The sequence below is a fragment of the Nothobranchius furzeri genome, chromosome 5, assembly GCF_043380555.1.
Source record: "Nothobranchius furzeri strain GRZ-AD chromosome 5, NfurGRZ-RIMD1, whole genome shotgun sequence".
NCBI classification, from domain to species: domain Eukaryota; kingdom Metazoa; phylum Chordata; class Actinopteri; order Cyprinodontiformes; family Nothobranchiidae; genus Nothobranchius; species Nothobranchius furzeri.
The window spans coordinates 75795385-75813700 of record NC_091745.1 but is presented as its reverse complement, the minus strand read 5'-3'; the positions used below and the strand labels follow the sequence as shown (position 1 = coordinate 75813700).

The following is an 18316-nucleotide window of genomic DNA, read 5'->3' as shown; positions in this document are numbered from 1 at the left end:
TACGGATAGCAAATGCTACGGGCTATGCCTGAGCGTGAACGCGCATGAAGCAGCCTGCTCGACCCGAGCATCTCTCTTTTTCTGTGATTTTACAGAAAAACTGGCAATCACAGTAAAAATGCCAGGGCTCATTCTACAGGACCAGGGCATTGCAGGAGAATGTATGAAGAAGACATTTATTATTTCTATACATGTTTTGGCTGTCAAACCTCCATAATAACCCTTTAAACTTTAAATGTTTCCTGTGCAAAATATGACAACTACTTCAAGTTAAGCCAGTTGTGCAAAGAAACACCAACATATTGAAAGCTAAACCTCGGATCAGTCATATTTAGACTTTTTGAGCGAGAGAAGTAGCTGAAGAGTTTGAAGTATAATACGTGCATGGTGTGTAGAAGTTAGGGATGGGTACCTTTGACATTTGAATCGATCCGGTACTAATTCCCGGTACCTACGAGTCGATACCGGTACTTAACGGTACCAATTTTCGATACTTTTGAGTGTTTATTATTTTAATTCTCTTTTATAATTAAATATATATTTTTCTCAACATATAACCATATTTGATAAATATCACGATAAATAACATACAAGTTTGTATTTTAACATCGTCCTTGTAGTTTTATAAGCTGATAATTAAACTGAAGCAAACATCTTTACTGTGAACTAAATTTACTGTGTATCTTCATTCCTTTTGCCGTCCTTTTTCATTTGATTTTTCCTACTGGGAAGATAGAATTTCCGAGGAGAAAGCGAACGCACCATTAGCTGATAACAACGGTGGCAATGGAAGCTAACATATCAAGCTAACGTTATCTTAGTTTATTTAGCTGCTGGAGCAGATTAAAACGATGATGCCTCAAACTTAGATCGTTGTCACTGGTTTTACCTTCACCCAATCACCCGTCGCATTTAGTAAAGTAAAGCCAAACTTTAGAGCGCGTTCATGTTCTTCTAGTCGGAAATTCGGAGTTCCGAGGAGAAAGCGAACGCACCATTAGCGAAACGGAAGCTAACAAATCAAGGTAACGTTATCTTAAACATTTTATTTACCTACTGGAGCAGATTAAGATGAGAATGTCTCACTTAGATCGTTGTCTGTCGCTAGTTTCATCACCCATTTACCCATCACATTTAGTGAAGTGGACCCAAGCTTTAGCGTGCGTTCTTTCTACCATGCTTGCTCTGTTTACAACAGGCTCGCAGGGACCGGCGACATAACGCTCTTGCGCATGCGCAACTGTCTTGGCAGTACCGAAACGAGGCACCGTTTGAAATGACGTGAATCGGTGTTCGGTCGGTACTATGGAATTCGGTCGGTACCTTAAAAAGTACCGAATTCGGTACTCATCCCTAGTAGAAGTGGTGGCACTGAACCCAGTGAGTGGTGGCGGATGGCTGCTACTGAGCCAGGATCCTCTGGAGGTTTCTTCCTGTTAAAGGGGAGTTTTCCTCTCCACTGTCACTACGTGCTTGCTTACTATGGGGATTGATGTAAAGTCGACTCAATGCAACCTGCTGGGTTTCCTTACTTTTTACTAACTGGCATAATGAACTGAACTCAACTGGAGTGTTTACTTTGTGAAGTGTCTTGGGACGACTCTTGTCGTGATTATATAAATAATAAAATGAATTTTATTGGAAAACTGATCACTTCCGATGCTAACATGGACCAAAAGTATCGGACAAGCCTAAAGTAAAATAAATAAACTACACAACAAAAAAGACATTTGCACTGATGTCCTGGGCTGTGTGAAAGTGATTATTACAAGTGAAACAATACTCCCACAATGAAATATCGTCTGCAGGGTCAAAGTAATAATTGAGCTTTTATAGCAAAAATGTTACCGTTTCAGAATGAGAAACAGAAAAGATGATTTCAGTTTGCTGGAGTAAATCACCCCCCTTCATCCCTAACATCTGCTGAGACATTAATCAGCCAGACAGCCTCTTACAAGCACCCATTCTGCATGAAAAATGTCTATAACCATCCATCTGTCAGATCTAGCAGCTAGTTCCTGCCTCCTATAACTCTCCACCTTCACATTTGACCAACTTATTCATATCCCATAAAATAATCCTGATCAACAGAACAAAGCAGGACAAATTTCACCAAGAGATTCTAATTTTCTACTCTAAATTAATAAAATTTATGATGCCAAGTTAACAGATTTCCCACTAACCCACAACCTTGATTTTTTTATGTTAAAAAATAATAAGAAGAAAGCTAAAGATGTCACTTTAGTAGAGCTGAAACAACTAATCGATTTAATCGATTATAATCGATTATTAAAATAGTTAACAACTTTTTTAGTCATCGATTAGTTGTTTAATAATCATATTTTACCGCATTAAGTCTATTTTTTACCACAATCTGACATCGGTTACAAGCTGTTAAATTTGCCGCCAGTGTGTGGCAGTAATGAGCCACTGATCTACCAGTGGAGCCGTAGAAGAAGAAATGAGCCAATGGGTGCCCTCGGTTTTCATGACGTATCACGTTACTGACGCTCATCTTGCTGTGAGAGATGGCGGAACAAGAGGAAATACGGAAGAAAAATAGAAGCGACAAAACTGAAGAGAAACCCCGGACAAAAACCTCACGAGTATGGGAGCACATTTGAGACGAAAGCATGTGGGGGCTGATGCAGCAGAGGAAGAGCACCGCGGTCAAGTGAGCCGTCATTTGGAAGAGCCAGCCCGGTAAGTAACAGAAAATAAACAAGCTGGACTTAGTGTTTTAGCTGAGTTCGTTATAGTGGATGTTAAACATGTTTTTTTGCCGCGTCAGTCTGCGGTGTTCTACTTCTGATTGACTAGATGCAATCGTGAATCTCCTCCGTGTTGTGAATCATGCGCTTGCCAAATTTAGCACGTCTGTTTATAAGAATGTTCTCGTTAAGAGAAAAACGGCACAAACCCATAACTATGTTCCTCATTCAAAAAAGGACAACTCCGCGGAGAAAAATATACAGACAAGCTGTGTCCAGGTGAATATAACGCGGCATAGTTGTACACTTTCAATTTTTAAATACAGGAGAAATTCAGAAAAAGTCATTTTTTTACTATTAAAAGGCTGTTTTACTATCTAACGCTGTAAAACGCCTCACAACACATTTTTATCATGTTTCTTAAACAGTATTACACAAAATAAACATTTTTCACATTTCTCTGGCTAATTTAAACACTCCCGACTCAAAGTAAAAACCTCATGAGCTTCTTACTTAGAGCTTTTTAATAGTAAAAATGTTTTACTTTTTTTCTGAATATCTCCTGTTGCGGGCTATTTTGTAGAACGTAACCCTCAAAATAAATGATCACTGTATATTGTTAATTAATTCAAATAATATAATATTGATTTAGTGTTGTAGTGTGTGTGCTGCTTTATTTTATATGTGTACTTATTTCAGTCTATTTGTGTTTCTTATGCAGAAAAAAACAAGCAACGATGGACAACTACATGGGGAAGAAGACACTCACCCCCCAGCAATTCATACCACTTACAAACTCTATTCTAAACATGCTGGTAAAAGACATGAGGCCACTATCCATGGTGGAAGGAGCAGGCTTCCAGCTAATGCTAAAAATTATTCTGGACTGATATTTTGCACTGTTTAGCTCATTTTATACTGCTGACTGTGTTCATGTGCAATAAAATAGATTGCAGTCAACTGCACAATTCTCTTATGTTTTTTTGTTCTTAACTGAAATGCATCCATCACTTGTATAGGTTAAATAGCTAAACAATAACAAACCGATTAATCGATTAATCGAAAAAATAATCGACAGATTAATCGATTATGAAAATAATCGTTAGTTGCAGCCCTACACTTTAGATCCTTCTGCCACGTCCTGCAGGGCATTACTTTCAAGATCTGAGAAAAAAATGTAAAACAAAGACTCCTCTATTTAATTGGTTAAAAATTTGAAGGCTTCATAAAAACAGATAATTAAAAAAAATTCATTTTCTGTGTTTTGCATATTTTTACATTTCACTTCAGGAGATGTCAAATAAAATTTGATTTGGATCAAAAATGGCTTTTTATCTGTTTTTGAAAATGAATTCTTCATTTGATGTGTTTTTGTTTAGTTTAGTAGTTTGATCTACATCCTCTTACATTTTGAATCTGTATGTGTTTAAAGGTGTTCAGCACTCATTTAATCAACACATCTGCAGTGATCTCTAGTAGGAATGAATGCCTTGTAAGTCATTCTTAAGGGGCAAAAACACCAGTGCACCGTGTCTAGGACCTATAAATGCACCACATCACCGCTGAGCTTCTGGCGGCAGGTTCTGGAGTCTCGCCTCGGATTGGCTAACAGCAACGCGACTCAACCACGGATTTGAAATGGATGTTTTATCCCTCCAAATAACACGAACCTGGAGGAGTTCTGCTGTGTGGGTTGCTAATGCTAATGACTAGCTTCTGTTAGCCCAGACATTCTCTGCTGTTTCCTGGACGCTAAACCAACAAGCTTTCCCATCGTGACGTGAGTCCGGGTGGGTGAGTCCATGAATGTTGCGTGACAGTGTGACGTAGATCTGTCAGGATTTTCTATTTTCTATCCAAAGCTAATGCAGGAGATAGGTGTAGGAGACTATTTTCACGTTCAGCCTGCATGAAAAACTCTGAGTGACACATTATAATCAGAAATAATCATTAAAAAATGTTTTTTCTGTGTTCAACACTTAAAATTTTTTTAACATGAACAAAATAGATTATTATTGTAATATGTGTAAAATTTCTTTAGAAATGTTTTCATGTGATATGTGACATACTCTGCTTGTTGCCATTTTGATTTGATTTGGTTTTGTTGCACAATCCATCAAATTTGTTTTAATTAAAAACAAAAAGAATAAAGAAAAAGAGCCAAGTAACTATTTGCATCATAATTTGTCACTGTGCAAGTGAACTCAAACCCAGCTGGATGGCGTATGGAAATAAATTCAAAGATAAGGAAACAGCCAGGGAGAATCATCTAACAGTTTTTTGTGCTGCTCACCATGAGGATATGCAAATATGAGTCATTTAAATTCTGCTCAGAGATAAACGACTAAATCCCATAACACTCGGAATAATTCCAATCCAGGATCGGTCCTGGGAATGACCTCAGGATTCCTGAAGAGCAATAAAACAACACCTGCAACGGTCTGCCTGCATGAACATGTTCTCCGCAGTAACTGGTCTGATTCACTAAAACAAGCTTGTGCACACAGCCAAAATACAAATGGCACAGTTTAATTAAAGCGGGGATGTTGAACTCTCTCATCAGCCCTCACCTGAGTAAGGCCTGATGTTGAAAGAGTAAGCCTGGGATGAACCCAGATTAGCATAAGCAGCTCAGAAACTTGCTTAATAACAATGAAGCTGGCAGATATAACACGCTCCCCTAACGTCAGTGGGCACATCCCACGCAAATATGATGGAAATGAGCAAAGTTAAGTGAGCCGGTACCATTTAACCAGGCGCTTGCTCAGACTTCAAAGATAGCAGAGCTGAATAAGGACTTCACACAACTCTTTAAAACGAGATTACTGCCTCAAAGAGAATAAAGGTGCCATAACAGTGGTGCAGCCCAGCTGTCAACATATTCTCTCCCACCAGCCTTATCGCCTCAGCCTTTTCAGCAAATGTTCCCCTCCAGCTACTGAACAACAGGTTTCAGCACTGCCCTTTAGAGTTCGGCTAACACATTTGGTGTCGTAAGACCACTGCTGCAACTATTAGCTTGAACCTGGTCTCTCCACATGAAAAATGGATGAAAGTCGGCATTAATAAGTTATCACAACAGCATCGTTACAGACGATGACTCCTGAGAGGGACCAAAGGCAGAGTCAATTGATTAAATAAAACTAACAACAAAAACTGCTACTGACAGACAGTTAAAGTGATGGATGTGAATAAACAAAACAGCACAGTTGGAGAAGTAGAAAAGTTTACCAGCATCTGAGTTCAAGGTTCTGTCCATGTTAGTCTCCTCTCGTCCTCGAGAGCAAAGGAAGCATGAAGAAAAAAGAAAGCAAAAATTAAATAAAGCTATTTTATTTGATTTTATTCTGGTTGTGTTGCATCAGGCCTTTTATATCTCCCTGCTCTCTCAGGGTAAGCCTGTCAAAACCAGTTCCACTCAGAAGGGATGTGATGTCCTGCTCTGGGCTTTCCGTATGTCCCTCCCATGCCCCTTTAAAAACACAGGGAATACAAGCAGCTCCCGCCCATTTAACTTTCTCCCTGTGACAGCAGGCTATTGCCATTGGCCGGTTGCTTCGTTTCACCCTTTGACCTTTAACTCAGCTGGCAACACCCAACTGAAAAGATAAAGTGTTTAGCATACTAAAGTTCAATCATTAGAGGTACTGAAAAAAAAATCAATTCAAGTCTGAATCGGGATTCTTATTTATAAAGATTCAGAATCGATTCACAAAGGTTCAGAATCGATTCCAAGAACTCAAATATTTGGCACGTTACAGGTTTGAGATGCACTTTTTTGATCTTTGTTAGGAGAGTCAGTACTCCGTTTACTTTTGTGGTCCCATAAACTGAGATGATTTATGTTTGAATCTGCTGATAAGAGGGCGCTTGAATGTTATTTTTTCCATACTCAGAAATTTGAGAGATTCTCATATTTATTTTGAGTACTCAGGATTACTCATGTAACTTGTTTCCACACATACTTGAAAAGTATTTGACCGTATTACTTTCAAAGCTACTGTTGGGTAACTACAGATTTGTTATATTTTACAAGGTAAGCAAAAATAAATGTTGCCTTTTGGTCGAAAGATTGTTTCTGTTTACAGTTTTAGAATCACTTTATTTTACATTGTAAATTAGCTTTTTTGGAGCATGACCAGTTTAAAGTCAAATAAAAACGTCCCATAGCTTTAAATAACTTGTACAACAAAGTAGTTCATCCTGGAGCCGACACTCTTTGTTAATACTGATTGTGAATCGATTTAAATTGAGAATCGAGAATCGATTCGGAATCGAATCGGCACCCCAAGAATCGGAATCGAATCAAATTGTGAGTTTCTCTAAGATTCACATCCCTGTCAATCATATTGTGTTTATGATGGTCAGACACAAGAACATAAACAGATCAAATGTTTATATCAAAATGGGATTAATAGAGCTCCGGGAGTTGACGTCGCTTCTCCCGGCATGCAACAGTTCAAATCGAAACTTGGCAGGCAGAAGCCCGCAGCTGGGCTATTTGTTATTGACAGAAAACTCAATCAAACGGGAAATATGGTAGATTCCTGTTGTGCAGTTGTGGATGCAGAACAGATGCGGACGACATAAGGGATGAGCCATCTACAGGATTCCGCAAGATCCGGAACGCCGCAAACATTGGATCATTGCAATTAAACGCGCTAGTGACCAGGCTAAGATGAAGCTGTGGGATCCCGAGAGTTAAGGTTTTCGCTTATGAAGCGACCACTTCATATCAGGTTCTTAAACCAACGTTTCCTCAACTGTGTTTGGTATTTATTTTAAATGCTTTTATTACGATTCTTAGTGGGCTTCCTAAACTTGTTTTGGCGTGGCTTTTTCTGTCTTATTACTCATAGCAACAAGTAAACAACATGTAAAACGTTGCCTCGTGATTTCTGCGTGCTGCCGTTTACGTGTTTTATGATCATAGCATTTAACCGGCTAAGCTGTATTTCATTTTTAAGCAACGGTTGATCAGTTGTCAGATCACACATAAAAAGCACTTTGGATTGTTATTATCTGTCTCACCGAGACGGATCTCAGACAGATCCTGAGACGCTCCTGCCTGACATTTTTATTTTATTCACAGAAAAAGACGTGATTTTTCTTGGAGTTCCGTTTATACATTCAAACAGCACAGCACCCCATTTGGACTTCTTACATGTATTTGTCCATCCATCCATCCATTTTCATCCACTTATCCGGAGTCGGGTCGCGGGGGCAGTAGCCTAAGTCGAGAGGGACTTCCCTCTCCCCAGCCACTTACGCCAGCTCCTGGCACCACCTCACCCCTGCCACGTGGACCTCAAGGGATAAACCATCAATCCTGCTCAATGGTCAACTTTCCTCGCAGGGTCATCCATAAAGACAGTGGGTGGGTTCAAGTTTTTAATCTACAGACCACGAGTTTTAGGATATGTTTAACTCAATTTCTCAAAGAAACAATTAACTCAATCTGAAGTGAAAGATGTAATGTGATATGCATTATTTTAAGAAAATGCTAGCCTTTAATTTATGACTGTAGTTGTATGCTTTGGGACATTTGTTTTCGGTTCTGACATTTACTAATATTTTGTCAATAAATCCATCCTCTGTCTTCTAACTTTGACAAAAGAAATACGCAAATTCCAACTCTTGAGAAATACTTGTGTACACAGGGCATGTCTAGCACGTGAAGCTTTGAAATGGAAAACATGTTTTGAAAATGAACTCTGAAGAACGTATTTCTTGGGGGGAAAAAGCATGACCTCAGAAATGGATTTTGGGTTGATGTAAAAAAATGACCGCTCCATAACAGGATGAAGGGAGACTTGACTTTTCACCCAAAAACAGAGAAACAACAATATGACTAAGGAGGACAAAATGTTGTTTTTCATGCTTCTTTGGTAAATGGAACTATTTTTTAAATTAATCAAGAATTTGTTATTTTATAGCTTTAATTGTTGATTTGTTTATAGTTTCTTTTGTCACAAAAGATTTTAAAAGTCTATAAATAGAAATATTGATAGATACATTTTATTCCACATTTTTGTCTGCTTTCTGGGGGGTCATCACACAGTTGGTGTCTTTACATGCGCATCAGAAATCCGAACTATGGCCGTAATTGCATGTAAATGCGTTAGTCTTGCTGAAGGCAAACTGGTTTTAAAAGTGCTACAGCACCCGGATAAGGAGCCTAAGTCACAGCCATCTACTTCCGGACCACGGGTCCCCGGAAGAACACAAAAATGAATGCAAGTCAATGGGACTACAAACAAGATTTCCTAATTCTGCTTGTTATGTGCCATGCATTTTGATACCAAGAAAGCACTCATTTTTAAAAGAAGGGAAATGCTATTTTAGGTTTTGTGTGAAAATAAGTTCAAGACTACAAATGCGCTTCACGAAAGTGACATCATCGAACCAGACACAGAAAAAGGCATATGGAAAATGACTGTAAGTTCAGCAAACTTCAAATCCTTCCTTCAGGAGGAAAGAACCACCATTAATCTGGCCACGTGGTAAGTAGCAGCTATGCTAGGGCAGAGGGGATTCTGTGGTGACGTCATTTATGCGACGTGCCAACATCTTATTTCTAGTCATGCTAATTACCAACTTTTACAAGCTGATAAATCTCAAAGTAAATGGTCGAAACACACATCATTACTTTTCGTTTAAATTGCAGTACAACATATGTGTGATCCAGGGTGTAAGGCAAAGTGGATTGGAAAATAGCTCTTTTAGCCCCGTTCAGGGACCCAATAGCCGACTGGAAAGGGAGGAGACTAAAGGTTGGTCTATGCTCGATGCGTCAGCGAGGTTCGCACGGCTCCGTGCGGCAAAATTGCGCCATTTTAACAACTACGCCCCTCCACCGCGTCTCCGCACGGCCCAAACTTTCCGCACCGCGCACCTAGGAAATTTTCTAACCACGTGGATGGTCGAACACGGAAAAACATGGTGGACTGGCAAGAACTAGTATGGCAGAGGTTTGTAAATACAGACATTTGTATGATTCAGCTCTCAGAGATCACCGTGATCAACGTGTTGTTAATAATTCTTGGAGAGAAATAGCTCGCACTGTCGGAAAAGACGAGGATGCTGTTAAAAATGCTGGAATGCCATGTTGTAATCAACAGTAATTTTTACTTCTACTATGCCGTAGAGCTCCATGCTGCCCCCTACAGTTTGGGAGAATATTGGGTCACCGCAGAGACAAGCTGCATGAACCATGAACGCTGCAAGTTGTGAAGCGCGTTCCATCCGCGAGCCGCATCACCAAGCGGAAAGTAAATGCGTCAAGCATAAACCAAGCTTTAGGCTCCCTATCCACCTTATTTTTGAGTAGCCTCATGGAGAGACGCTGATGCAAGCAGCATCTGGTGAGATACTGGAAGTGGCGCATACCCATTGGTTTGTATTGTGAGGTTTCGTAACATTCTTTTGAACATTTGCAGAGGATTAAAAAATATATTTGCCCATGAAAAATGTACTCAGGCAACTCGGGAATATGTTGCACAGTTTTCACTTGTACTAACAACCAGAAAAAATTAAATTTGTAGCTACAAGAGCAATATTTAGAACATGCACCTCCAGAGTGAGAGAGCGTGAGGCTGCAAGTCTCGGTATGGCTTTCACCACCTCCTCACAGATGAGGTATCCAGAAGGATGTGGCTTAAAAATCTTAACTTGAAAACCACCACAAACATTATTTGTGCATTTCTTTCATTTTATTGTGAAAACCCAGAGAGGAACACCCGCATCCTACTTTGTTGTTGGCTATGACAAACCTCCGGAGAAGCAACACAGAGGTAGTAAAGAGATCTGACGGCAGTCTCACAAGGTATGATTTCATGTGTACAATTTTCTGAATAGTTATAATTTAAAGTGCGTTTAGACTGTTGTTATTAACCTAAAAGTGCCATCCTGCTGTTGGTATTTCACCTGATGTAGAAACTAAAACCTAAAACTTGGTGATGATGGATTTAAGGCTCTGACTTAGCTCTCTCTTTTAAGTAAATAAGATTGTGTTCCACCTCTTTCAACAAAGCACGGCCAGCCTTATTACTATGTTGGTACTGATCAGCCTCGGAGCTTTTAAGATTGTTCATTGCCTCGTTGTTGGATGCGAATGAGTTCAAAAAGTAGCTAAAATGCTACTGTACGTTAGCTTTGGCCAGACTTTAAGATGGTCCCCCCAACGGTGTCCCATTTGAGCTGTGACAGCCGGTGTTCATGCATGTTTTTAGTCTGTAAAAGCCCATAAAACAGGATTTGCACGAAGGGATTGTATTGTCTGAATGTAAACAAATGCTTGCATCTTTCACGTAAAGCATGACGGGACGCAGGAATATGGTGGATAAGCTAACCGGAAGAATGCCGACACAAAGGGCACGTCGCCACCTACTGTACCGGAGTGAAACTAACTTCATTTGAGAGTTTGGTTTTCTAACGTACATGTAAACTAGGATAAAGGCTCCCAGTTTATTACTTTAGAACAATCTAGATGCACATGTATACGCGCTGATTGAAATGAAATGGTTATTAATGGGAATAAGGTTATTGTTGTTGCTAAAGGTGCTTTTCCCCTATTATTCCCTATTCTTGCTGTATGACTTTGAAATGCTTTATTACATTTAAATAAAAGCTTTATATAAACCTGTGCCATGGAGCTCATAAAACTAACATTGATCCCTTTTATACACTTTATTGTAGTCTCATTGCAAATATGTGCTAAAATGATTTACAATTCAGGCTAAACGTCAGTAAAAAGGGGTAAAAAAGTTTAAATAATGTTTTTTCGGCTCTAAAATGGATTAATTTTTCATGGCAGGCCACACAGAAATGTTTAATTACAGCATTTACTGTTTCAATCAAGAGAAACCAACTCCACCACAAAAACCTCATCAGGCTACACGTGCAGAAAGTCTCATGATTTTTTATGTCACAAGGATCTGCCTTCTTTAATCACTTATCCTGGACACGGAGCATGTTTCCAACATGTTTTAGAGCTGTGGTACGCAAACTTTCAAGCTACAGACCCACAAAATCACAATCATCATGACGTGCAAAATCAGAAATCTCTGATTTGACAAAGCAAACATGCCTAAAAAGCTAGATAAATCAGGCCATTAGGAAACATGCATCAGCTCTTAGTCACTTCTATTGCTTCTGACCATTTGGTTGAGTTTTTGTAACAATTATGCAAGAAATTAAGCTACAAAATTTGTTTTTCAATTTGATTTTAGACTTCAGGAAGTCATTTAAAGACTCCTGCGTAGTTCTTGGTGACCCTCAGGGTCCCAACCCCACCACTGCTTTGGAGGGTTCTCTATACTTGATTTTAACCCTTGGCTGACTAACAGGCTTCTGCAAAGCCAGATGACCTGCTGAACAGGTCATTCAACCATTGAATCCAGTATGTTGGAGCAGGGAAACAACCTAAAACATAATACATAAGGGCTCTCTGGGACCTGGGTTGGACACTGCTGTCTTAGCTGGTGTGTGTTCACATTTTTCCAGATGCCTCTTATGCAATGAACAAAAGGCCTGTGGCAGAGACTGTGTGATGCACAGACGGTCAAAGGCAACAACAGGAAACTAGTAACAATGAAACTGCACACCCCACCCACCAAACTGGTAAGCCAGGTTTGATTTATTACTGCAGCTCTAATGAGAATACAGAAAATTAACCTGTTAAAACTGTGTTACAGACCTGATGATATGTTGGATTGGGTTAAAGGAAACCTCTAATCTCGTTAAATGGACCTAAGAGTATTATAACATTACTGTTACAAACAAGTGGTTCACATGATAAATGCATGGAGGCTTTAGGAAAGCAGCAGGCCTGATTTGCATTACAGCAACAAAAGAGGGACAAATCCGATCAAACACGTTTAACAGATGTTTCACAATGCCTGCACGAAACTACCTCTCTCTCTCTAGGAGTTATTCATGCCACTCTGAGTCAGCCTAGTCTGGTGTCACAGGTAAAACCACAGCGTCACCATCTGTCTACCCAGATGTCCGCAGAGAGCAGATGCAACACTCTTCCCATTCACACATCTCACTTTAATTCCTCCTTAACCGTATCCGCTCTAGTTAAGGCTTAGTACCTGGTCAGGTGAGTGCTGTCAGGGTCAGCTGTTAAGACTAGAAGACAATTATTACATAAAGGTGGACATTTACACAAACATCTGTGATACGCGTGTAATAAGTGATGTATTACGGTTGTTGGGCACTAATGAAGGCATGCTGAGGATGCTGTTACGCTACGTATCACCCAGAGACGACCCCAGGGTGGTTTACACATCAGTAGCTGACATTTTTATTCAACACGACGACCACTGGATCTACAGAGCTGCTATAAAGCCAACGGTTGTAACCCTAAAGAGCGAACCAGTTAGCTAGAGGAAAATAGCGTTCTCAAAAAAAGGGAAGGGCGAGGTTCACACAGTTCCCAGAAACTCACCAACAGGACCCTCTTTGAATTTAGATGAGCGCTTTCCATTCACGCCCCTCTCTACGTTGTTCCCTCCACCTTTCTTGCCCGACGCCATCTTCACCCACTCCGTTTACGCACCGCCTGCCTCTCATTTCTGTACATACCTGGCATCGGTGAGGCTCCGCCCATTCAACAGACTCTAGCCAATGAGCGATCGCGTAGCAGTCCAGTAACCAATCACGGCGGTCGGAGATGAATGTCCACTGGTTGGACCACATAAAAGATCATCCTGTCCCATTCATATCTGCAGATTAAAGGACTTTTAGCCTTCAGATGATTCAGATATTTTTAATTATTTATTACACTCTAAAAAGTTACAGAAATTACAGTTAGATTGCAAGATCGAATTCTAATTGTTGAACAAGAGTCAAGTACTCTTTATTCCGGACTCAGAGTCCAATTCACAGAAGTAAAAAAAGCATTGTACAGGTAAAATAAAAGGAAATGAGTAAAATAAGGCACATAAGAAAAAGTTTTTCATTACAAAGTGCTTTGCAAGCACACAAAAAAGGCTAATAAACAACCACAGTACTAAAATCTGTCTTCTATCATCTGAACATTTAGCTACTTCATTATTAAAAACAAACCTTTGAATTGATGAAAATGTACCCTATAGCTCAGAAAAAGTGAATAATCCAGTTTTAAATACTCTTGAACATGTAAAAATGGCTGAATGTACCAGTTATTTCCAAATTCCTGGATAAACTTTGTATAAAATAGTGTCGAGGCTGTTTTGTTAAACACTTAAATGTAACTTGGCAATAGAAGAATTAGAAGCTTGCGTTATCCTTAGCACACTGTAATTAAGCTTTAATTTCATACATTAAAAATCAGCTGGGTTTTTTTGTTTTTTTTTTCAGCCACCCCACTTTCCTTCATGGTTTCTCCAGCTGGATCGCTTCCCCTTCTCCCGCACAGTTTCCCACATCTTGGTACGCACCATGTGCCTGGGAGCGTTCGATCTGATCATATGTAGTACAACATTCATCCAGATTTAGGCCCTGGTGTGTGTGTGTTTGGGGAGACAAAGTAAGCACACAAATTAGTAAACTGTGCAGATTAATAGTGAATCTGATTTGTAAAAAACTGCTCACACATTCATATCTGTGTTCCTTCTTGTCTATCATACATGATGTGCTTGAATTAACGAGGAAGTGATAATTTAATTGTCACCTGATAGATGTTCTCCTCCTCTTGCTTCATTTTCTTCATCTCCAGTTGCTTGAGACTCCTCGACTGCTGTGGGGATGAATTAGTGAGATTGTGATTACACTGATTGAAGAGAACAATGCACACATTGCAGTCATTTCTTGCATAAGTGCAATGACGCATCCCTATTTAGACATGCTTGAAGCAAAGTGCTACAGATCTGGGATGTTTGACAGATTGGTGCAAAATTATGAGTTTCTCGCCTTGAAGAGGAGAATGGACGAAGGCACGATCACACACAGTAGCAGCAGGAACCCTTCAAACATCAGGATTGTGTTTTTGGTGCTCTCACTGAGGTTTATGGTTTTTTCCATTGGCTCTAATTGTGCAATGAAAGTGGGTAAAACAAACTTCATTAAGCATGCATGACAAACGTGTTTTGAGGCATCTGAATTGAAATGAAAAAGAAGCAATCATTTAGCAGGCTGCTGAGGAGATATATTAAACTTGTTTTACATAACTGTTCCATTTAGAATGGACTGTACAATCAGTGCTTTTGTTGGGTCAGAGGAGCACATTTTTGCAGACTAATCTTGGTTTAGACACACAATACTTGTACTCATTAGCTCGACTTCACTTTGATATGGTTTTGTTGCTATTTTAGGAAAACCACCGGGTGACAGTGTGTAATGAGCTCAGTCTTGTGATGCAAGATTAGTTGCTCTGCAGAAAATATGGACACTGTCACTCACATGACTGATAAAATAAACAAGATTTATGAATTATGGGGTGTAAGAGGTGCCTGGTGTTCACCATACACACGTGCAACGACGCAAGTTTGTTTAATTCTGATGTTTTTCTGTGCGAATAGAGAAGTACTTTTTACCTGTAACTTGCTGCAGGTGCACCTGCATTTCCCAACACTGTGACAATAAAGGATACTTCTATCCTATTCAGAAATGGCCGTCCGGATAAACCCGGCCCCACGTATACTTACTGTAGACCTGCATGTAGGTGCCATGTGTCTCGACCTTAGACTTGTTTAGATAACACTGATACAGCCCCGTGTCGTTCAGCTCGACCTTGTCGAAGGTTAGGGTGCTGCAGTGCAAGCTGTCCGATTCAACTTCAGAGACCGTGTCCTTCACTCGATTTTTGGCAGCTGATGAGTCCCGTTTTATCCAAGTTAAAAATTTAGATCCTCCTTTGTAGCAGCATTTCAGGGTGGCCGTGTCATAGAGCTGGACCCTCAAAAACGGCCTGTCTGCGTCTAATATCACCTGTTCTGAAGCCAAACCACCTGCAAAAGAAGCAACAATCACATTGTTTTACATGCATTTTATTTAAAGTCCTTTTCCAGATTTCTAAGAGTTCGACCTCAAAACATTCCTCAGAAACCTGCGGTGTCGATATGAATCTCCTCTGGTAATGAGAATCTAAATTTTGCAGGTGCCAATTAAGTTCTTTTTGATAATTATTATATAATTAACCAAAATAAATATGTATACACATTTTAGCCAATAAATGGTTTAACACATATAGTTTATTTTATCAGACTTTGAGGGGCTGAAAATAATAGCAATTGTGGCAAAACACTAATTCTTCTAGTTGATGGTTTCTTCCAACTATTTGGTTATTCAGGGTGTACCACAGGGAACCTTACTGAGCCCAATATTTCTTTGTTGTATAAATAACATGTTTTATATTTATGCAGATGACACATTTTTATATAATTCTGCTTCATGACTCACCTTGATGCCTAAAATCACAGAAGATACGATTTTCTGTCTGATTATTAGTCTAAATTACTATTATTTATTTGGCAAAACTACATTTAAAGCACTTGTTTCGGTTTTTATGCAAATTAGACACCTTCAACTGAATTAGCAGAAAAAAAATGGATAATTTCTAAAGTGATCCGGTTACCCAAAAAAACGATATAATTTTTTATGTGGTGGCTTAACTTGTTTTTTAAGCCAGAACTTCCTGGTATGGAATTTATGAATCTCAATGGGATTCTTTCCTAGTAAATAAAGGTTGAATTATAAAAGAAATATATACTAAAAATAACTAGTTTAGGTTTTGCGTTTATCATCATAGAAAATTCAGTTAGTAAAACAAGCTTTTAAGTCAACATGTTTGGATCAAACTAACGACAAAAGCAGTAAACCACCTGTTCTGACAGGAAATGTGGGTCAGTGAAGCAGAACCCTTAAGATCTGAATCTAAAGATATTACTTAAGAGTCTTTAACCACTTTTATTCCAGATTAGGACACAAATAAAAGTTAATAAAATATGCAACACACTTTAAATTCATGAAATTGTTTCTCTGATCTAGAAAACGGACATCAATTATATTGCAAATAATGTACAGAGCGAATACGAGTAATCTACCAACTAATATTCAGAAAATGTTTCATAAGAGAGTAAGTGGGTACATGTTAAAAGGAACTGATGTCTTTGAGAAACCTAGATTCAGAACCAAAGTGAGGGAATGTAACATTTCTGTAAATGGTGTAAGATTGTGGAATGCCATTAACAAGGAATTTAAAGAATCAACTACACTTGCAATATTTAAAAAATGTATAAAATCTAATGTATTTAGTAATTATGAAAAGGAGAATTATAATGTCAAAGATTAGACGTGAAAATATTAGAAAGTGACTGAGGTTACACTGTGTTCGTTTGGCGGATAATTTTATTTCGTAAAAAGGGGCAGAAATCATAAGATTTTTTCTTCTATCTGCTCCTTTTCATTCAAATGTTTTTTTTTCAATATGTTAATGTATCCTGTATTTGTTTGTGTTTATTTTATACATTGTGAATGAAAAAAAAAAAAAAAAAAAAAAAAACTAATGGCTTTTGAATGCGACTTACCCACCACGCTGCAGAGGACAAGGAACACGACGACTCCCATCGTGTTTTCTTTTTAAAAACTCAAATCAAGAATTAAAAAAGCGATCAAATATTCTGCTCAAAAACACTCAAGTGATCCAGAGTTCACTTTTTTTGCAACAACACACTGGTGCTTTTAGTCTGTCACTGTCAGGATTTCTGCTTGAATGAAGTCGGACCGTCCCACATTTGCCTAATCGCTGAATCTGAACACATCTAAAAAATAAAAATAAAGCGTTTATACATTTAAAAAGACCGCGTTTACACAAACATTCAAGGAATTCACATTTTTTCTCATCCATAATCTAAACTAAACTATAAAATGACACAACGCGTGCTTATTTCCCCACTTTATTAAAAAAAATGAAGAATTTAATAAACAAAAGTACCACAACTTTCCTTAGGTATATCATTTAAAAGCTTCTTATACAACAAAAATCTATGCCAAATACACATTATAGTTCTTGCATATATTTTATAGAAAAACAAAAAGGTAAAAAGGAGCAGTGTATCAGGTAAACAGGGCTGTGAATGCGCTCGCACGATGCTGACATGATGGAGATGGAAACAAAAGGCAAAGTTTATTCAACCCTCAAAAACATTTTCTTAGCCTCCTGGAATGATATCTCACCGCTTTTTCCAATCACTTCTCTTCTGCCGCACGAGGTTTAACAAGAAAGTCACAAAATCCACGGATTTAGTCGCAAGCCCTTTTATGAAGTGAACAGTTTAATAATCAGAAGAAGGCACCACTCTATAAATACACTAATTATATACAAGTTCATACAGAATACATGAGAAACAGCATTAGAGAGAGAGAGTGAGACGTGTTTGTGCCAAAAGGTAAACATCAGCTAAAACCCCTAATGGAGACGATTCTGTTAGATGGTCTGTAGACCGTAAAAGGGTCGGTCATGGTCACACCATTTGCATAATTACTTAATTCATTTGTGCAATAACAGACAACTCTCTCTCTCTCTCTCTCTCACACACACACACACACAAACACACAGTAAAGAGGAAAATGCAAACTACATCACAGCAAGAGCTTTCCAAGTGACTTTATTCGTCCCA

General features: G+C 38.8%; 2 protein-coding genes and 1 long non-coding RNA gene across 7 annotated transcripts in view; 1 reads left to right on the top strand and 2 right to left on the bottom strand.

Annotated features, from left to right (window-relative positions):
- lipeb (lipase, hormone-sensitive b) overlaps window positions 1-13397 on the bottom strand; it is a 44231-nt gene extending 30834 nt beyond the window's left edge. For 2 of the 4 annotated variants that reach the window (XM_070551131.1, XM_070551132.1), the window contains exons 1-2: window positions 13165-13397; window positions 5943-5987 (exon numbers count right to left, since the gene is read on the bottom strand). In XM_070551131.1, the coding sequence (XP_070407232.1) occupies window positions 5943-5987; window positions 13165-13252 (133 nt within the window). In that variant the 5' untranslated portion in view covers window positions 13253-13397. The remainder of the gene's footprint in view (window positions 1-5942; window positions 5988-13164) is intronic. The other 2 variants (XM_070551133.1, XM_015950531.3) reach the window with 1 other exon arrangement.
- LOC139069883 (uncharacterized) lies at window positions 2506-3673 on the top strand. The gene is made up of 2 exons (XR_011520552.1): window positions 2506-2703; window positions 3433-3673. It is a non-coding gene; the product is annotated as an uncharacterized lncRNA (long non-coding RNA).
- A 72-nt stretch (window positions 13398-13469) lies between the features above and the next one.
- Window positions 13470-17390, bottom strand: cd79a (CD79a molecule, immunoglobulin-associated alpha). 2 transcript variants are annotated; one of them, XM_015950532.3, is made up of 5 exons: window positions 17225-17390; window positions 15344-15646; window positions 14610-14725; window positions 14371-14436; window positions 13470-14198 (listed from the first exon to the last, which is right to left on the bottom strand). In XM_015950532.3, exons 1-5 carry the CDS (start codon window positions 17262-17264, stop codon window positions 14073-14075), a joined length of 651 nt encoding a protein of 216 aa, XP_015806018.1. In that variant the 5' UTR covers window positions 17265-17390; the 3' UTR covers window positions 13470-14072. The 2 variants fall into 2 exon arrangements, with proteins under 2 accessions (XP_015806018.1, XP_070407235.1); XM_070551134.1 differs by having other exon boundaries at window positions 14371-14433.
- Window positions 17391-18316: the final 926 nt, after the last annotated feature.